At 43.9% G+C, this 15787-nt stretch overlaps 1 protein-coding gene and 1 long non-coding RNA gene across 11 annotated transcripts in view; one reads left to right on the plus strand and one right to left on the minus strand.

The window, feature by feature from the left end:
- The window catches only part of LOC146201582 (uncharacterized), a 79558-nt gene that overhangs the window by 56710 nt on the left and 7061 nt on the right, over positions 1–15787 (plus strand). For all 7 annotated transcript variants that reach the window (XM_084587685.1, XM_084587686.1, XM_084587690.1 and 4 more), the window contains exons 10-12: positions 1339–1484; positions 2476–2570; positions 8556–8749. In XM_084587685.1, coding sequence (XP_084443811.1) covers positions 1339–1484; positions 2476–2570; positions 8556–8749 — 435 coding nt within the window. The remainder of the gene's footprint in view (positions 1–1338; positions 1485–2475; positions 2571–8555; positions 8750–15787) is intronic.
- The window catches only part of LOC146201583 (uncharacterized), a 78377-nt gene that overhangs the window by 48386 nt on the left and 14204 nt on the right, over positions 1–15787 (minus strand). For 3 of the 4 annotated variants that reach the window (XR_014703567.1, XR_014703568.1, XR_014703569.1), the window contains exon 2: positions 6679–6780. The exons of the other annotated variant lie outside the window; for it this stretch is intronic. This is a non-coding gene — a long non-coding RNA (uncharacterized LOC146201583). The remainder of the gene's footprint in view (positions 1–6678; positions 6781–15787) is intronic. 4 annotated transcript variants of the gene reach the window in all.

A 15787-nucleotide genomic window follows, 5' to 3' on the forward strand; every position in this document is an offset into this window, starting at 1 on the left:
GACAACTCAAAGAGGGAATAGAGTCAGTCCAGTGTGTTTTGGGGGAATCCCCCGAGTTGGACTAGAGGGCAGCACTTGGGTGGGTGCTAATGAATAATCACTGCCTTATTAGAGATTAACTCCACCTTAAGGGATTCGATTAAAGTTAGAGGTGTGCAAATACGAAATTTTTGCTGCAAAGCTTGCACAAATAACAAAAATTGGGCGCAAATCAAATAAAATATTTTCCAGGTGTTTTGATTATTTGTACAGGTTATCAAGCATTTACCAAATGTTTCGTTTATGGCACCTTGAAAATTCTCTCAGTCATGCTATACTCATGCTATATACTGTAGGGGATTCCTTGACTGTTTGATATAAGCAGTAATTCAATATATTGTCACGGGTGAAAATGGAGAAGCAGCAACAGCCGGCTAGGCAGCCTGTGGTCACTAACGCACTTCAGTCTCTCTGTCTTTCCACGAAGGAACCACACCGATAGCAAGAGCCAATGCCACTCGGACAGTTCCCACAATACATGTGGCAATATATGGGATCAACTGCATTGCAAACTTTGTTTTTGGCCTTGGCCTTAATGAGCATGATTAGTATTCCTGTAAGGTTCACCACGCATTAAATAAGGAAGGGGGAATCATGTAGTAGCAGTAGTAATTTATTTGTAGACTAGCAAGTTAGCTTTATGCAGAACAGCATCACTGCGTGCTGGTTGCATAAAGGTAATTTATGTGACAATTGTGTGTTGCTCTAAACAGTGAGGGTCGTTTGGATGGTCTGTGGTGTTTGACTGCAAGTTCAGATGAACAGGAATGTAGCAATTTCAGCGCATTTAGGAGGTTCGAATGCTTCGAATGGTAAAGTGTACTGCAAGTCAATTCAGTAAGCAACTGCTATTTGCAAACTGATTGAAGTTTTGAATATTTGTATAGTCAAGGCACATTGGAGAAAGATGGTGAGCATGCAAGAAGCCTATCCCATCTCTACGGTCTAAAACATTAAGAACATGGTTCATCTTGTGAGGCCGTTTGTGGATTTCCTACCCACTGTTTTGCCTCGGCCCAGCTCATCCAGTTCCGGCTGCAGCAGCCACATTTCAGTGGATTCTATGGAGGCAAAATGTGCTGTGTGATGTTAGTGTCCGTTAAAGAAACCCAGATAACCTAAATTCATCCAGAGCCCTCCAGTATGGCGTCTCTCATGGCCCTTGTGTCACTACAGGATGTTAAACCCTACAACTTGCTATTCATTTTTACGGATTTCTTAATAGCACAAGGCAAGACAGGCTGTAAGGTTTGCGTCTGCTTTTCTGACATTTGAGGCCTTTTTATGTCTTGGTTAAAGGTACTGCGACTGTTTTGCCAATGGGGAGTTCTGCCACAGCTGCAACTGCAACAACTGTTTTAACAACCTGGACCATGAAGAAGAGCGTCAGAAGGCTATTGGAGCCTGCCTCGAGAGGAATCCCCACGCATTTCGTCCCAAAATAGGTGGGTGCTGGCATTGCTGGAGCAAAACTGAACATTTAAATGAGTCTTTTGCTGTTAGTGTCTTATTTGCCTCGACTGCTTAAACAGGCAAATTTGTTGCAAGGATCTCGTGCTGTAGCAGTGGCATAATTACTGTATTCATTTGCATCAACAAATTTGCTTCTAAATAAATGCACCCTCAGCATTAGTTATCCATGTTTAAAAAAAATTTTAATTTCCTGCAGTGTAAATTTGGCTCCCTGTGATAATAACCCTTTGACTGTCGAGTATTCCGAGAAAAGATTCATTCCCAGTGTAAAATTTTTTACACGCCATGTGCTCAGCGCAGTACCCGAACGGCAAAAACGCCTCTCGACGGAATGCGGCAGCAGTACCCATACGGCAAAAATAGTCAAGAGGTTAATGTGCCTCCCAAACAAGCACCAATTTTTTTTGCAAAAAAGTGAATCTGTTAAACTCTGCACGGGGTACCATGTGGTAACTCTGTGGACATTGAAGGCTATTCTGAAAGCACCAAGAGGTTGGTGCTTGCATAAAATGACAGGCGTCAAGCAGTGAGCCACAAATGTATAACTTTGTTGCAGTTAGAAATTTTTTTTTTTTTTAAATTGGAGGTTCGTGCTTGTAATTATATGGTTTTTAGAATTTCGTAAATGTGATTGTGCTCTCTGCTGTACACAATGAGTTGTGGCCTTCTGTGTGCTCCTAACCTGAACTGCAGGGCTGAAAAGACATACAACTGAACCCGTGAGGACGTGTCATTGGGTTTTAGGTACTCTGAGTGTCTTTTTGAAGAGAACTTTGTTTCAGCGCCTAATCTCTTGGGCAGTGTGATGGCACTTTATTGTAATGACTCTGTTCCGGCGCTTGAGGTGGTTTTTGTGCCTGGCTTATGCGAAAAGTGATACAATTTCTACTTGTGAACAGTGCCGGCAGTATTGTATGATGCGCTTAGCAGGGACACATTCTTTAACCAACTTGCTGTCTGCAGGCAAAGGGAAGGAAGGCGATCACGAGCGACGCCACACAAAAGGCTGCAACTGCAAACGGTCTGGCTGCCTGAAGAACTACTGTGAATGTTATGAGGTAAGGGCCACGAAGCTGATATGGTTTTTGGGCAGATAAGGTTGTGGGTCACTTTGCCTTGCTTAAAGATGTGGCTCTCTCAGTTATTTTGCCCCTGATGAGGATGAGAAAGTTTGAAGACTTAAGTCACTGTGGTGACTCTTCCTACTTTGTATGCCATGCAGCTGTCGGTACAGGCGAACCCGGATATATCGAACTCGAAGGGGATCGCGAAATAGTTCGATATATAGATAATTCGATATACAGAAATTGGCTTGATACGTCACTTGCGATCGTGAAAAATGATACGGTATTTGTCGCGTAATAAACCCACCCGCATAATGAACTCACAACACCCCACTTTTGCCCCTGAGAATTCGAAAAAAAAAAAAAAAAGCGTTCGGTGGCGCGTCCCTGTTTCGGTCATCACATATCCACAGCTCATTTATTGGCAGCGCGTTAAGATGCTGCGTAGCGATAACGTCACAGCGTGTTTATCTTTTTAATATACTTTTGATAGACCCCGCGATGGCGGGGAGCAAACTTGGCAGAGTGCCTGTGATGGCTTGATTGCATATGCTTGGTTCAATTTATCACGCCGCACTTGGGGTGGGCGGAGTCACTGCCACAAAATCATTGGAAAGCGTAATAGCTGCAAATGCCGTTTGAAGTGAGCAATGCTAAAAGCTGGTGGCATGACTGCAGCTGAACGCGTGCTTTCGTTGATTCATAGATGCAAGAATGGACGACTCTTGCAAAAGAAAAAAAAAAAAAAAAAATCTGCCGCTTCTTGATGTCTGCAGCCGCCATAGTTTATGCTACGCTGCACATTCAGCACGATTACAAGGAAGGACGACTCACAGAAAAAAAAGAAGAAAAAAATCTGCCGTCAATCGCAGCTGCCATAGCTTACGGTATGCCACATATTCAGCATGATGACAAGGATGGACAAATCTCGCAAAAAAAAAAAAATAACAAAACAAATCTGCCGCTTCTTAATGTCGGCAAGCACCATTGCTTATGCTACGCCGCACATTCAGCATAATGGCACAAAATGGGCATCGCATGTCACCCGCCGTGCACAGAGGATTTGCAACACACACTGGAGAAAGCGTCTGACATTACGTCTGCCACGGGCTGAGCTGGCTTTTCTGCACACGCATAGTGCGTGCTGCTGCGAACGAAGACCGAGAAAGAATGAGGAAGGAGGGGAGAAAGCTCGGCAGAAGAATGGGCATACCCTTGTGCTTCGCTCTATCGCGTTTCCCCTCTCCCGAACACCACGGCTGCATTGGTTGCATCTGCTCCGTACCGGCTGCTGCCAAACAGATTCCCTCTCTAACAGAATGCTGTATTGGGCCAGTTGGAAGTAGTTCATTTTGTGGAATAGTGCAAACGAGACAAATGACAGAAGAAGGAGAAGACTGCACGTGCTGGCGCTCTGCAAACGAAACTGCTCTAGTGCAAAAGGCTAATTTAGATCCTCTGCAGTTACGTCGCTTTCATGAACGACTGAAGTACATGCATCTTCTCTACCATTCTAAGCTAGGAATAAACCAGAAGCTATATATCGAACCTGTTATTCGGCATAATACGCGTGCAAATCATTCTGAAAAAATGAAAGAATACACTTGCAAAACCAACGTGTTTAAAAATTCTTTCTTTCCTAGAACAGTCAGCGAGTAGAATGCACTTCCTGCTGATATTGCAGAATGCCCAACCGTCGAGTCTCTGTTATCAAAATTGAAAAATTGTTCTTGATATATTCACATGTAGTGCTTCTTTATTACTGTTGGCGTTTCTCGTACATGTGGTTTGCCGTTGTTCATCTGTTCGGGTATTTTGATCCTGTTTTGCACTTACCATTTCCTTGCGCATGTGGTTTCATATGTCTGCTTTTAATGCATCTTTTTTTTTTCTTTTAACTTTTTTTTTTTCTGGTGGTCAATTTCACTGCACTGTACGAACAGAGTGTTGGTGTGGGAGTATTTTAATCCATTTTTTGGTGGCAGGTCGACACCGGGATGATTTTTTATTTCTTCGGTTTTCCTCTTGTTAAGCTAGTTTTTCTTTTTCTGCTGTGTGTTTTATTCTTTAACAATGCATGTAATCCCACTCCTGCCTAAGGCCTTCTGTGAAGGCTGGCAGTACTTCTGAAATAAATAAATAAATAAAAATCACCGCAGATGCACACACCTTTGGGGAAAGGGTGTGGCGCTGCTCTGGACCAGTCGTCGCTGTGAACTATTCTCTGTCATTCCATCCACGCGTGGCTTGAAAACATCATGCGGCAAACGGCCGAGGGTGATGCAGTAGTCTGTGGGGAAGGAGCACCTTCCAGTGCTTGGTACGGAGTTTGATGCATCGGACCGACTCGTGAAATTGGAGTTCGATATATGACACAGCTTTTCTATACTTTTACATGGGATTTTCAAGGGAATATCCTCTGAGTTTGATATAACCAAAATTGGATTATCCGGGTTTTATATATACGGGTTCTACTGTATATTTCTCTCTCTCTTTTCACTCTAGTATCAGGGTTGTTCACTACACATGAAATAGTAAGGGTGCTACTGCAGACCATTTACTTCATGAATGCGCGCCGATTGTGGTTGATGCCCCACAGTCAGCAGCAACTCCTGAAAGTTCTTTCTTTATTCTTCATCATCTTGTTCGTCATTGAACAGGAAGTGATGTTGGTGGATGTGCAGATGTGGATGTCATTGGACATAACAACCGTTGTACTCGTTTGTCCTAACAAATGTCAACAGCCTGTTGTTGGTGTAACTGCAAGGAAGACTAAGTTTAAATGTTAACGTGGCAAATGAAATTTAAGTTTTAAAGAACATTTTCTAGGCTAGAATATTACTCTTGACATCATGTTTTGAAAACACAGCTTTTGCAAGCCACAAAATGAAAATGGATGGACTGGCAGCGATTCCAGTCTAAATCTGACTGCAGCATCGCCAGAATATGTACTTAATTATTTCTCTACCTTGAGAAAAACTGCCATATTTTGTAGGCTTTCGTAAACGCTTTCTTTTTTCTCCAAAAACTATATTGTGTTTAAATTTTGCAGGGGTATGCGAGTATTCAAACAGTGGAATACGAATAGAATAACTAGTTCTCAAATTATTGGATTCACAAATTGAATGCCTATTTTTTGGATGACCGAATATTCGATGAGGTTTGGAACAGGCTCAGTGCCGGTACAAGGAAAACGACATGCTGTCATTCCTCCCTCATCCAATTCATGAGCAATTCAGTGCACCTTTGAATAAATGTGTTGCTACTTGATATTTGATTTCAAAGTTAAGAGTTGGCTCCATGTGCATGAGAACAAGAGCAACTCGATGAGGTGGCGCAGTGAATGTGGCTGTCGTTTGCTCCTTCATTTAGTGAAGGTGGCAGCGACGTGCACAGCGGTTTCGATGGCTTCCTAAACACTCCCGTAATCTGCTATCTGTTCTCTCTTCGAAAATTTTGCGGGCCTGCCTCTTAGCCAGGGCAAAAGCAAATTTTAATTTTTTTTTTCCAGCAGATCTGAGTGGCGAGGCACTCGACACACGCACAACTCTCTGTGTGAAGGTATCGCACGAAGCTTGCCGCCATTGCATGGAGCTCGGCCTTTACTATGGCATTCTCACATCCCTGAAAAATTTAATGCTGTACGTCATAGCAAATTCAGCTAAACCTATTTTTTAATAATGCCGCCTTTCTTAGTATTTTGCGACTTAGCGTTTCTTTGCAAAATTATGGTATTTAGATAAAATGTGGACAATACTTACCAAGATATGCTTGCACTCAAAAGGAAATAAATATGGAAAATTATAAATACACAAAACACCTACTTATTCAACAGCAGATACTTCTGAAAAAAATTGAAGCATATGCAATTAGGCGTTGTACTTTTGTTCGAAAGAGTTTGCCAAGCTGTTCGCTGTACAGGCAGTATCAGATCTTGCGCAGATGATGTGGAAGCCCCCACAAGTAATTCTAACAGCATCTGTAGTGTCAAGATGGCCACCAAGGTGAGCCAAACAAGCCCAATTACGAGACCAACTAAGGTAATGCCACTGATGCTCTGGGCTGGTTTTTCAGGTCTTCTAAATAGACTAAAGTTGTATACCTGAGACAGCATCCCTAGAGCCACTTGCACATAGATTGTTGCCAAAATCGGCCGTGGACACATCAAGTGCAGTAGGGGAAGAGTTCCTTGGCTTTTTTCCTCCTGCGCAAAAGGAGGAAAATTGTCCCAAATATACCGGAATTTTTTTAGCTAATTTCGTAAAGCTTTTTATTTTGAGTAAAACTGCACCATTCTTTCGATGCAGTAGGGATTCTTTATTGCACAAATTCCATAAAAAAATGCTTAAAGAAGGCTTCACTGCAAGACACCAGTATTTTGTGAAAAAGCATTATATCGAAGCTTTCCTCATCAAAAAACATTTCAAACCATGCCACCATATCTTCAGCGTCAGGTGGAACTTCAGCTATCCCAGGCATTTGAGAGAACGGGAAACTCTGCGGTGCAGCAGGCGGATTTGATAAATCTAGGGTCACCACTCACGGTTGCGAGATTTTCCGGTCCATCCACCGAATCGCCATCTTCAGAGTCTTCAAATGACAACACGTCACTTTCCGTATCCGTGTACAACTCTACAGAACTGTCATCATCTGATGAGGAGTCCTCACAATACTTTCTTTTGCGCAAGCTTTCACTCACGTGCGGCATAGAGGCAGCCATTTTTTGTGCGCTGCTGTTAGAGGCGGGAATATGACAAAAGGCGACTCACAAATAGAAAAGCGTGGACAAGTATGGCTATCTAGTGTGACAAAGCGCAACTAGATGCAATAGGACGAGCATAGTCGTCATTGGTTCGCTGTGTGAGCAAATTTTGTGCATGACGACTATAGTCGTCATTGGGTATATAGGTACAGAATATAATGACTAGTATACTCGTCAGCGGGAGGGAAAGGGTTAATCACTACTATAGATCACACCTTTATAAAGTGTTTTCGTTGGGGTTTTCTCCACTGCAAAGTTATCTATGAGTGCTGAAAACTTCACAGTCTAGTATCGCAGATTGGGTTGCCAACACTCTCATGACAAAAGGAGTTTTCTGAGTGCTGTCATGAAGCACATAGGAAGGTGTCCGTGCAGATATCTCCTCAATGGAGGAGTAACATTCAGATGTTGACTAACGGTGAGGCATCAAAAGAGCAACAACCTGGGCTGCAGCATGAATGGGGCCATCCCTCCCTAGCTCCCTTTTGAAATCCAAGGATGAAGCGCTGGTTGTGAAATGTTGCCCGAGATGCAGCACTTACAACAACCCATAGCACTATCTCACTTGTTGCGTATCAGTGTGGCCGGACTGCAAGCCTTGTGATGGACCCAGGTGCTGTTGAAAACTGAATGCCTGAAATTGAAACTATGCCATTAAGTACTCCGTTCAACTTGTTTGCTCTAGTACTTCTGCTGTGGTCAAGTGTTAGTGGGGGAGAAGAGGAGTGTCACTTTGAATTGTCGGTGTCTTCGGTGTCGCTCGAAAATTGTTGCGGGGGGGGGTGATGAGTGATGGAATTTCTATTGTTCACCAGCTCTACTTGACTTTTTGAACTTTGTTTGATAGATCTTTTAATGGTAATAAAAAAGTGCTCATTTATACTGACTCGTGGCCTTATTCTGTTATCCTATTTTTCCTGTCTCTCATAAGTAGGTTCAACTGCACAGCACTTGAGACCTTTCGATATGCACTAGAAATGCTTTAGACCTGAGGCCTGTAAATCCTGTGGCACACATCCGTTTACTTAAGCTGCCTATAGTCTGTGTAAATGCACCTTTCATTTTCTGTTGTATATGCACTGTTGTTGCTTGCATTGTTCAGTGTAAAGGGCAGTTTTGACCTTATTTTATTGTGCGTTGTTGCTTTGGATATGCCTCAGGAGTTGCTTCTTTAAAGAATGCCAGGCACTGAATATGTATGCTTTCCATTTCTTCAGGCAAAGATCCTGTGCAGCAGCATGTGCAAGTGTGTGGGCTGCAAGAACTTCGAGGACAGCTCAGAGCGCAAGACGCTGATGCAGCTGGCTGATGCAGCTGAGGTGCGCGTCCAGCAGCAAGCTGCCGCTCGCACCAAGATGTCTGCTTGTGACATACCCTTGCGGCCAGCTCCAGTGTCTGACACTGGTGAAAGGTGATCATATCTTTGGCTCGCTTTGTGTACGCCCTTCTTTTGCGCATGGGTCAATTGACTTTGCTGTCCTTGCCCAGCGTTATAGTATGTGGAGTGACTCAAACTCCTCCATTAGAGGGACACTGAGGACAAATATAAACTGAGCTGTATTGACAGAATATTGCGCTCTCATAATAATAATAATGATAATTACAATTACAGTGCTCTAAGGCACCTTCAATGGCTATGAAGGGTGTGCCATTAATTTTAGCGGCAACAAACAGTGAGGAAAAAGTAGCCTTTCTAGCTATTCAAGCCACTCCTTCCACATGTTACCATTTAAATTCAAGACTGTTGCCTTTTTGTGGCTTCAAGACTGTTGCCTTTTTGTGGCAAATGGCCAGTTTGTTGTGGCAGTCAAGCCCTTTTGCGCCTATTAGGTGGAAAGAACAAACTCTATGCTGAAAAAAGGATCCCACGGTGTTGCTGGCTTGTGCTTCCCTCTGCAATTACAAAAACAAAAAGAAAAAAAAATGTTTTGGGCTTGAAGAGGTCGAAATATTGATCGTGAATAAGTACGCATTCACCTGGGTCTGTGACGGTTTCCGAATAAGGTCAGATTATTGCATAACACCGAATTATTGGGGCCCGAAAGATCGGTCGGCTGCTGTGGTGATAAAAGTGGGTAGCGAAGTACATGCATGCACGAGAGGACCCACATGGGGGAGCTGCAGGTGGGAGCCATCAGCGCTGTTGCGTCATGCTCTTGAAGTGCGGAGCACAAGTTTATACCGAGTATAAACCCTGCCACAACCAGCAAACCAGTGGCTAAAAGCACTAGCGCGCCCCTAATTCACATTTGGTCTAACCATGCTCAGTCATCTCTCATTATTTTCAGGTCACATTTTTTCTGGACAGCAATCTTCTCTTTAAAGTCAAGGAACCTTTCAAACTGTTTGATTATTTGGAGCATTTTTCAAGTCTCTCCAATTGTGAAATAACGGTTAGCAACTATATTTTGTTACACATTTCATCGTAACAAGATTTGACTGTATCTGAATTTTGTTGAAAAACATTTTGGTGCTCATTTTGCAACATCAGAGCCCGTTAATTTAACCAATGTTTTTATGTGCTAGTTTTAAGTTCTGTAGGCTTACTCTGCTGTAACTGCATTAATTTCGTGTGCTCAGCAATTCCTGGCAAATGGAGCTAACATACCAGTGGCACTCAGGTGGGCCTGTTAATCGCAACCATTGCTAGTTGCCAAAATTTCAGTTTTTGCCATGGGGCTTGTCGCCATCTCGATGAAGGTGATGCTACTTGTTTGAGATTTGGCTTCCGCAATTTCTCGCCTAGCTGCGGAGTGTCGTTCGCTGCGTGTATTTGCGGAATGGCATGCTACAGATTTCTTCATTTGCGCCGCTGTTTCAGTCTCTAGCTGGCATGAAGTCGGCACATTCGTGCACGTTTAACAGCATTGTGATTGTTTCATTATGGCACAGAAAATGGGTCATGATTGTGACATTTACTGAATGTCCCCTTGCTTTAGCGCCCCATTTGTAATTGGAAAGATATATTAACCTGGATTCATTCCCAACACATCTTGCCGATTTCTGTTGATGCATATTTGCTTTCTTGTGAATTGGAGCCTACCAAAGACAGCAGAATCTGCAGCCATCACTTGGTGAATGGCGAAAAATCAAATGACCAGAACGGCTTATCATACCTACCTACAGTATTTCCGACTGTTTGCAGATGCTCGACCCCAGGGACATCTGATAGGTATCTAGGGTAATTCTGTTTATATCTAGGGTAATTCTGTTTATTTCTAGTGGCAACATGAATCGCACCACGTTTCACGCATGACATTCAATGGTTTAGGAACTCTTCGTGTGCACATCTGTTTACACAGATGATGGCGTGAGCCATGAAGCATTGTGTACATGCTACTCATTCTAGATTTTGTACAGCTGGTTCTTGAGTTTTCAGTCATAGAATATCTCAGTTCTTGCACTTGCTGAATGGCCATGCTGCAACTCTTTTGTTTTGGGCAAATAACGTTGTTTCTAACAGGCATGAAGTTAGAACATTGCCACACGTGTAACACCTTTGTGATGGTTTGGTGCTTTGTCTCCTGACTGGGACGTTTACTTAGGTTCACCTTAATTAACCTTCCCCTTTGTATCTAAATAAGATTTTGGCTGGAAAGTTATGTGGCTGTTGTGATATTATTTCGTAACTAATAGCTCCTGAAGCCTTGCTTTCAAATTTAGTAAAGATGCGAGTCCGTGGTAGCCAACAGACATCAGTCTTCAGCTGGAATTTCATTAATGACGACGAGTAAAATGACCCGAAGAACCCAGCATACCTACCCACAATATTTCGTCAGCTTACAGACTGTCTACGGGAGGAACATCTAAGAAGTAACAGGCGTAAATTTATTTTTGGTGGTTTTCCAGCATTTCATTTCAACCTGGGTAATTAATGCAAGTTAAGTAATTGCATCGCACAAAATTTTCGAATGAAGCTTTTCACCTGTTACAGATGAGGCAAAAGTGCTGTGATGCCAGTCACACACACACACACAAAAAAAAAATCAGCATGAAAGCTGAAGAGGTAAAAAAATCACTGAATGCCTTACAGCTTTCTTGTTTCTTACCAAGCGTGGCTTGCGATATGTACAAGCTACGTGTGTAGGCATCGTGAAAAATCTGGGTAAATATCTAGCTTTGGGCGATAGGACATGAAAACGTAAGAAGGTACTTCTGAGCAGCCAGGGTTACCACACTCGCCTCTTAAGCTTACATTTAAAAGCAGTAATAGATAATGCCATAATCGTCGTGTGCGATGATCATCTGCCGTGGTGGCGGTCCAGTTATGCACAGCTCTCGACTACAGTATCTAACGGTGCTTGAGAGGGGCAGCATGCGGGGAGGCACATAGTCACACCAAAAACTAGCGCTACTTAAAATAGTCGTGGTTCGAGCTACAAATGATGCGCTCTTGCTGTTTCAACGATGCGTTACAATTGTGTCAAATTCAATACAAATGATGCAAATTATTTCCGATTAGTCCAGCATGTTTTCCTGTACATAAGCATGCTGCTGAAGCAACTGTTTCGCTCACCTCTGAACGGACGCTTGATTGGGCACGCAAAACAGCACCATGTTGGACTCCAGGAAAACAAACTGGAGTTCACAGGTTTTTTTTTCGAACACAGTGCAAGCTTGGGTATTGGGATGCTACTCATGATAAGCTACGCCGGTCTTGGTGACTCTTGTTTGCGGCAAGCATTTCGCTTGAAAGCGGGTCGTGTTGTCCCACTCAGGCGGAAGTCCAACTGCGATTTTAGACAGAAGTCCACTCTGGAGCATTCCAGTTCATTTTCAAACGCTGTCACCGTGAAAATAATTACCATGTACCCGCACAAATGGCAGATCCCATGTGCGAACTTCTGCCGCGCTTCCTGCAGCAATGGGGCAGCCAGGGACTTTGCTCCGCCTGTGCTTCTCGTAGCTGCTGGTTGGTTGGTTGGTTCACAGGAAGGGAAAGGCGCAGTATCTGTCACACTTGCTCTGTGGACACCTGAACCGCGCCGTAAGGGAAGGGAGGAAGGTGGGAGTGAAAGTGGAAAGAGAGAAAGGGGAGCCGTAGTGGAGGGCTACGGAGTAATTTCGACCACCTGGGGATCTTTAACGTGCGCTGACATCGCACAGCACACGGACGCCACTTCGTTTCGCCTCCATCGAAACGCAGCCTCCGAGGTCGGGTTCGAACCCGGGAACTCCGGCACAGTAGTCGGGCGTCTTACCACTACGCCACCCCGGCGGGGCTCGTAGCTGCTGGTAGATGGCTTTCAGTGGCGCCCCTATAGCCGGTGCGAGGGGTGTATAAATTAAAGAAAAAAATGTTCCTGGTGACCGTTCAGGACTGATTGGTGCAACACACCCCCGAGCACCGCGTGCACAAACCTCCCATGTCTTAACTAGGAAGCTAAACAGTTAACATATTGAAGTAGTCCTTGTTATTTTGCACATGGACTTGCTGGGCACGCCCCCATCATTGGAGGTTCAAAAGTTACGCAGGCAGAGGATGCAATGATGATGAGGCACTGTCGCGACTTGTGTAACTCTTTTTCTTCTTGTGTGCCGGTGTGGGCTGAGTTGACGGGGAGAGGAGGAGCATAATTTTCGATTGCCTGCATCTTCAGGGCTAAAAAAGGTAGCTGAAGAATTTTTGCGTCATGGCGACAATTGATGGGATACCTATTGCTCGTATGTGTTTTCTGGTTTACATAAATAGCATTAATCAGTCTGGTTTTTCTTCCTTTATATACCAATTAATGCCATTCATGGGTGGAAGTAAATGAAAGTGCACTCATTCGGCCACCGTATCGGTAAGCAACGAGTGAAAGGACACCACATCTTTTGCTGGCATGGTAACAGCACTGAGTGCACAGAGAATTTCAGGCAGTTACGCTTTAATGTAACTGTGGAAGCTACAGCATAAAGGGAAAGAGTGGACAATTTCATAGTGCCCATGTCGTGTTGTCAAGGCAAAATTGACAAGTTCTGTTAAGGGGAGAAGCGGTGTGATGTAATCATGTTACGCTTAGTCTGCCATCAGTGTATATTTGCACATGCTAATTGTGAAATCTTCCTTATTGGTGCACAGTCAGAAGCTTTAAATATTCGCATGTCTACATTGAGATCATTTCTGCTCATGTCAGTATCAGGGGCCAGTGTGCCAGCGACAGTCTGTGCAACTATGTCGGAGCTATGTTCTGTTTACATGTCAGCCTCCGAACAATACAGAGCACATGTGAGGTTTCACCTTCCAACAGCAGACTAGTGCTTATGGCTTCTCATATCGCCAAACAAAAATTCTGATGCCAGACTTTTCATGTCTGCATTGCACTGCAACATTCCCCTGATGTACAACTTGTAATTTTGGACGCATGCTTTTGCCTTCCTTGGACATCTAAACTTGAATAGTATGCAATGTTTGTGGAACACATCCATGCTTCTAATCCCTTTATCCCAAACTGAAACTGAAAACTGCAGCCCTCAGTGTTCTGTTGCAACCAGGGGTGTGCAAATGTTGAAATTGTTTAACACGAATTGAATACGAATATGGGGAACAAAATGCTGTCGAATATCAAATATTTGATTTGAGTATTCATAACTGAACAGACCAAGCATTGCGGTGGTGAAGTGCACAGTGCGGGGGCCACTATGGCGAATTCGAAAATTTTCCGTGTATTCGGTAATTTCGGAACATTCAGAAATCTAGAATGTCAGTTTTTCGAACTCAAGTCAACTCCTACACGGGCCCCGTGTAAAGTGGGCGCAATACAGGTCTCTGGGCAAGTTTCACATTTTAAGTTCCGTTATAAAAGAAAATATGTTTACTGAAATTGAGCATGGTTAACCGAAGTTCGTGTTTACGTCACTAAAACCAGTAATTCATTATATCAGTGTTTGTTGTAATGAGGCTCAACTATATGGTCCAAAGTTGTGAATGCCAATGCATCTTTCTCTTCAGCAGGAGTTTCATCATATGCTGAGTAACCGTGTATCTTGGCTTCCACCTTGTCCTGAATAATGTGCATGCAAAATAGTGTGCAGGCAGTCAAAAAATGTCCCGATTGATTTAAAGATGACTAGTGGTACAGTGAAGCAGTCTTCTGTGGACAGTAGTACTATTCCAAAATAAAATGCATAAAGAAAAAGTGGTGTTTAAGGTATTCATGGATTTCCAAGCTCAAGGAGTTGTATACATATACAGTAAAACCAGTAACGATGTTATATTATTTTCTTTAAATGCGGGAACAAAAAACATCCGGGAAAACATGTGATCCAAACTGCGTGGTTTTGAAAAATTGTAACTGCTGAATGAGGTACGAAGGCATTTAGAATCGAGGCTTTCACTGCATAAAAGTGTAGATCAGCATTTATAGACATCAGGTATTAGCAACTTCTTTTTTCTTTTTAGCTCTCGTAGAATTCAGTCCGTATTTTCGTTGTTCTAAGGAAAGAGATTTAGCAACAGGTCTGGTTTGTAGAAGGAATGACGAGCCAGGATCGCCTTCTTGTTTCAGGATGCTTTGCCCTCTTAAGGCCCAACTCCAACGACATATCCTGGGCGTCGGCGCTCAGCGTCGGCGCTGTTGGCGTATGCAGAAACCGGTTTGAGCATGCGCACGGTACGAGACGCCAGCAAACTTGAGCGGAGCGCCGAGATCTGTCCGTGCTAGATTTCGGCGTCAGCGTTCACGCAGGCGCCGAGCTGCTCAACCGCGTAGGTCTCTCATTGGCGCACGTCTAGGCGCCGTACACCAATGAGAGGACAGGGTGGCCGCGACCTCTGAATTGTGAATTTTCGCTCGCGCCGAGTCTTCGCGTGCTTTTTCTTTTTACTTTTTTTTTGTCATCGCTTTGCATCGTCGCACGTGGCCGTGATGGCAAAACCCTTCGCCGCCCATCGGTTGATCTCAGCCGTGGAGGAACAAAACTCAAAAGACTCGTCTTAGCTACGGTTGCGGAAAACGGGACAAATTGATGTTGCGTCGATGGCGTTGCAGACTGTATTGAAAAGCCGAGAAAAATGTGGAAGATGTATACGTTTATTTGTGCAGAAGTAGAAAGTGTAAACTGTAATTAAGTTCCATGTCTAAATTACATCTCTTAACGCTTTAAAAAGCAGAAATTATTGAGTGAATATTAAAACTGCAACAACGCACCAGCGCGAATACAAGTGTCAGCAGTGAGCGCCAACTGCGCCAGCGCCGAGTCCCATGGAGATGCGCACCGCTTGTGACGCCCACTGTGGCATGGCGCTGACAGCGCCGACGCTGAGCGCCGACGCCTAGGATATGTCGTTGGAGTTGGGCCTTTACATCAGTAACATGTGGAGAAGCCATTGCAACAGCTTACAGTAGCAGCGCTTTTGCTCATGCTGTGTCCCCAGACCCGGCCCGCTCGTATATAGTTGTAGTTATCAAATGGTTCACCCCTATGCCCCTAAGGCGTTTCTCCTCGTGAAGTCATGTTTCCGCGG

This window comes from Amblyomma maculatum, chromosome 1, assembly GCF_055883805.1.
Source record: "Amblyomma maculatum isolate TAMU_Amacu chromosome 1, ASM5588380v1, whole genome shotgun sequence".
Lineage (NCBI taxonomy): Eukaryota > Metazoa > Arthropoda > Arachnida > Ixodida > Ixodidae > Amblyomma > Amblyomma maculatum.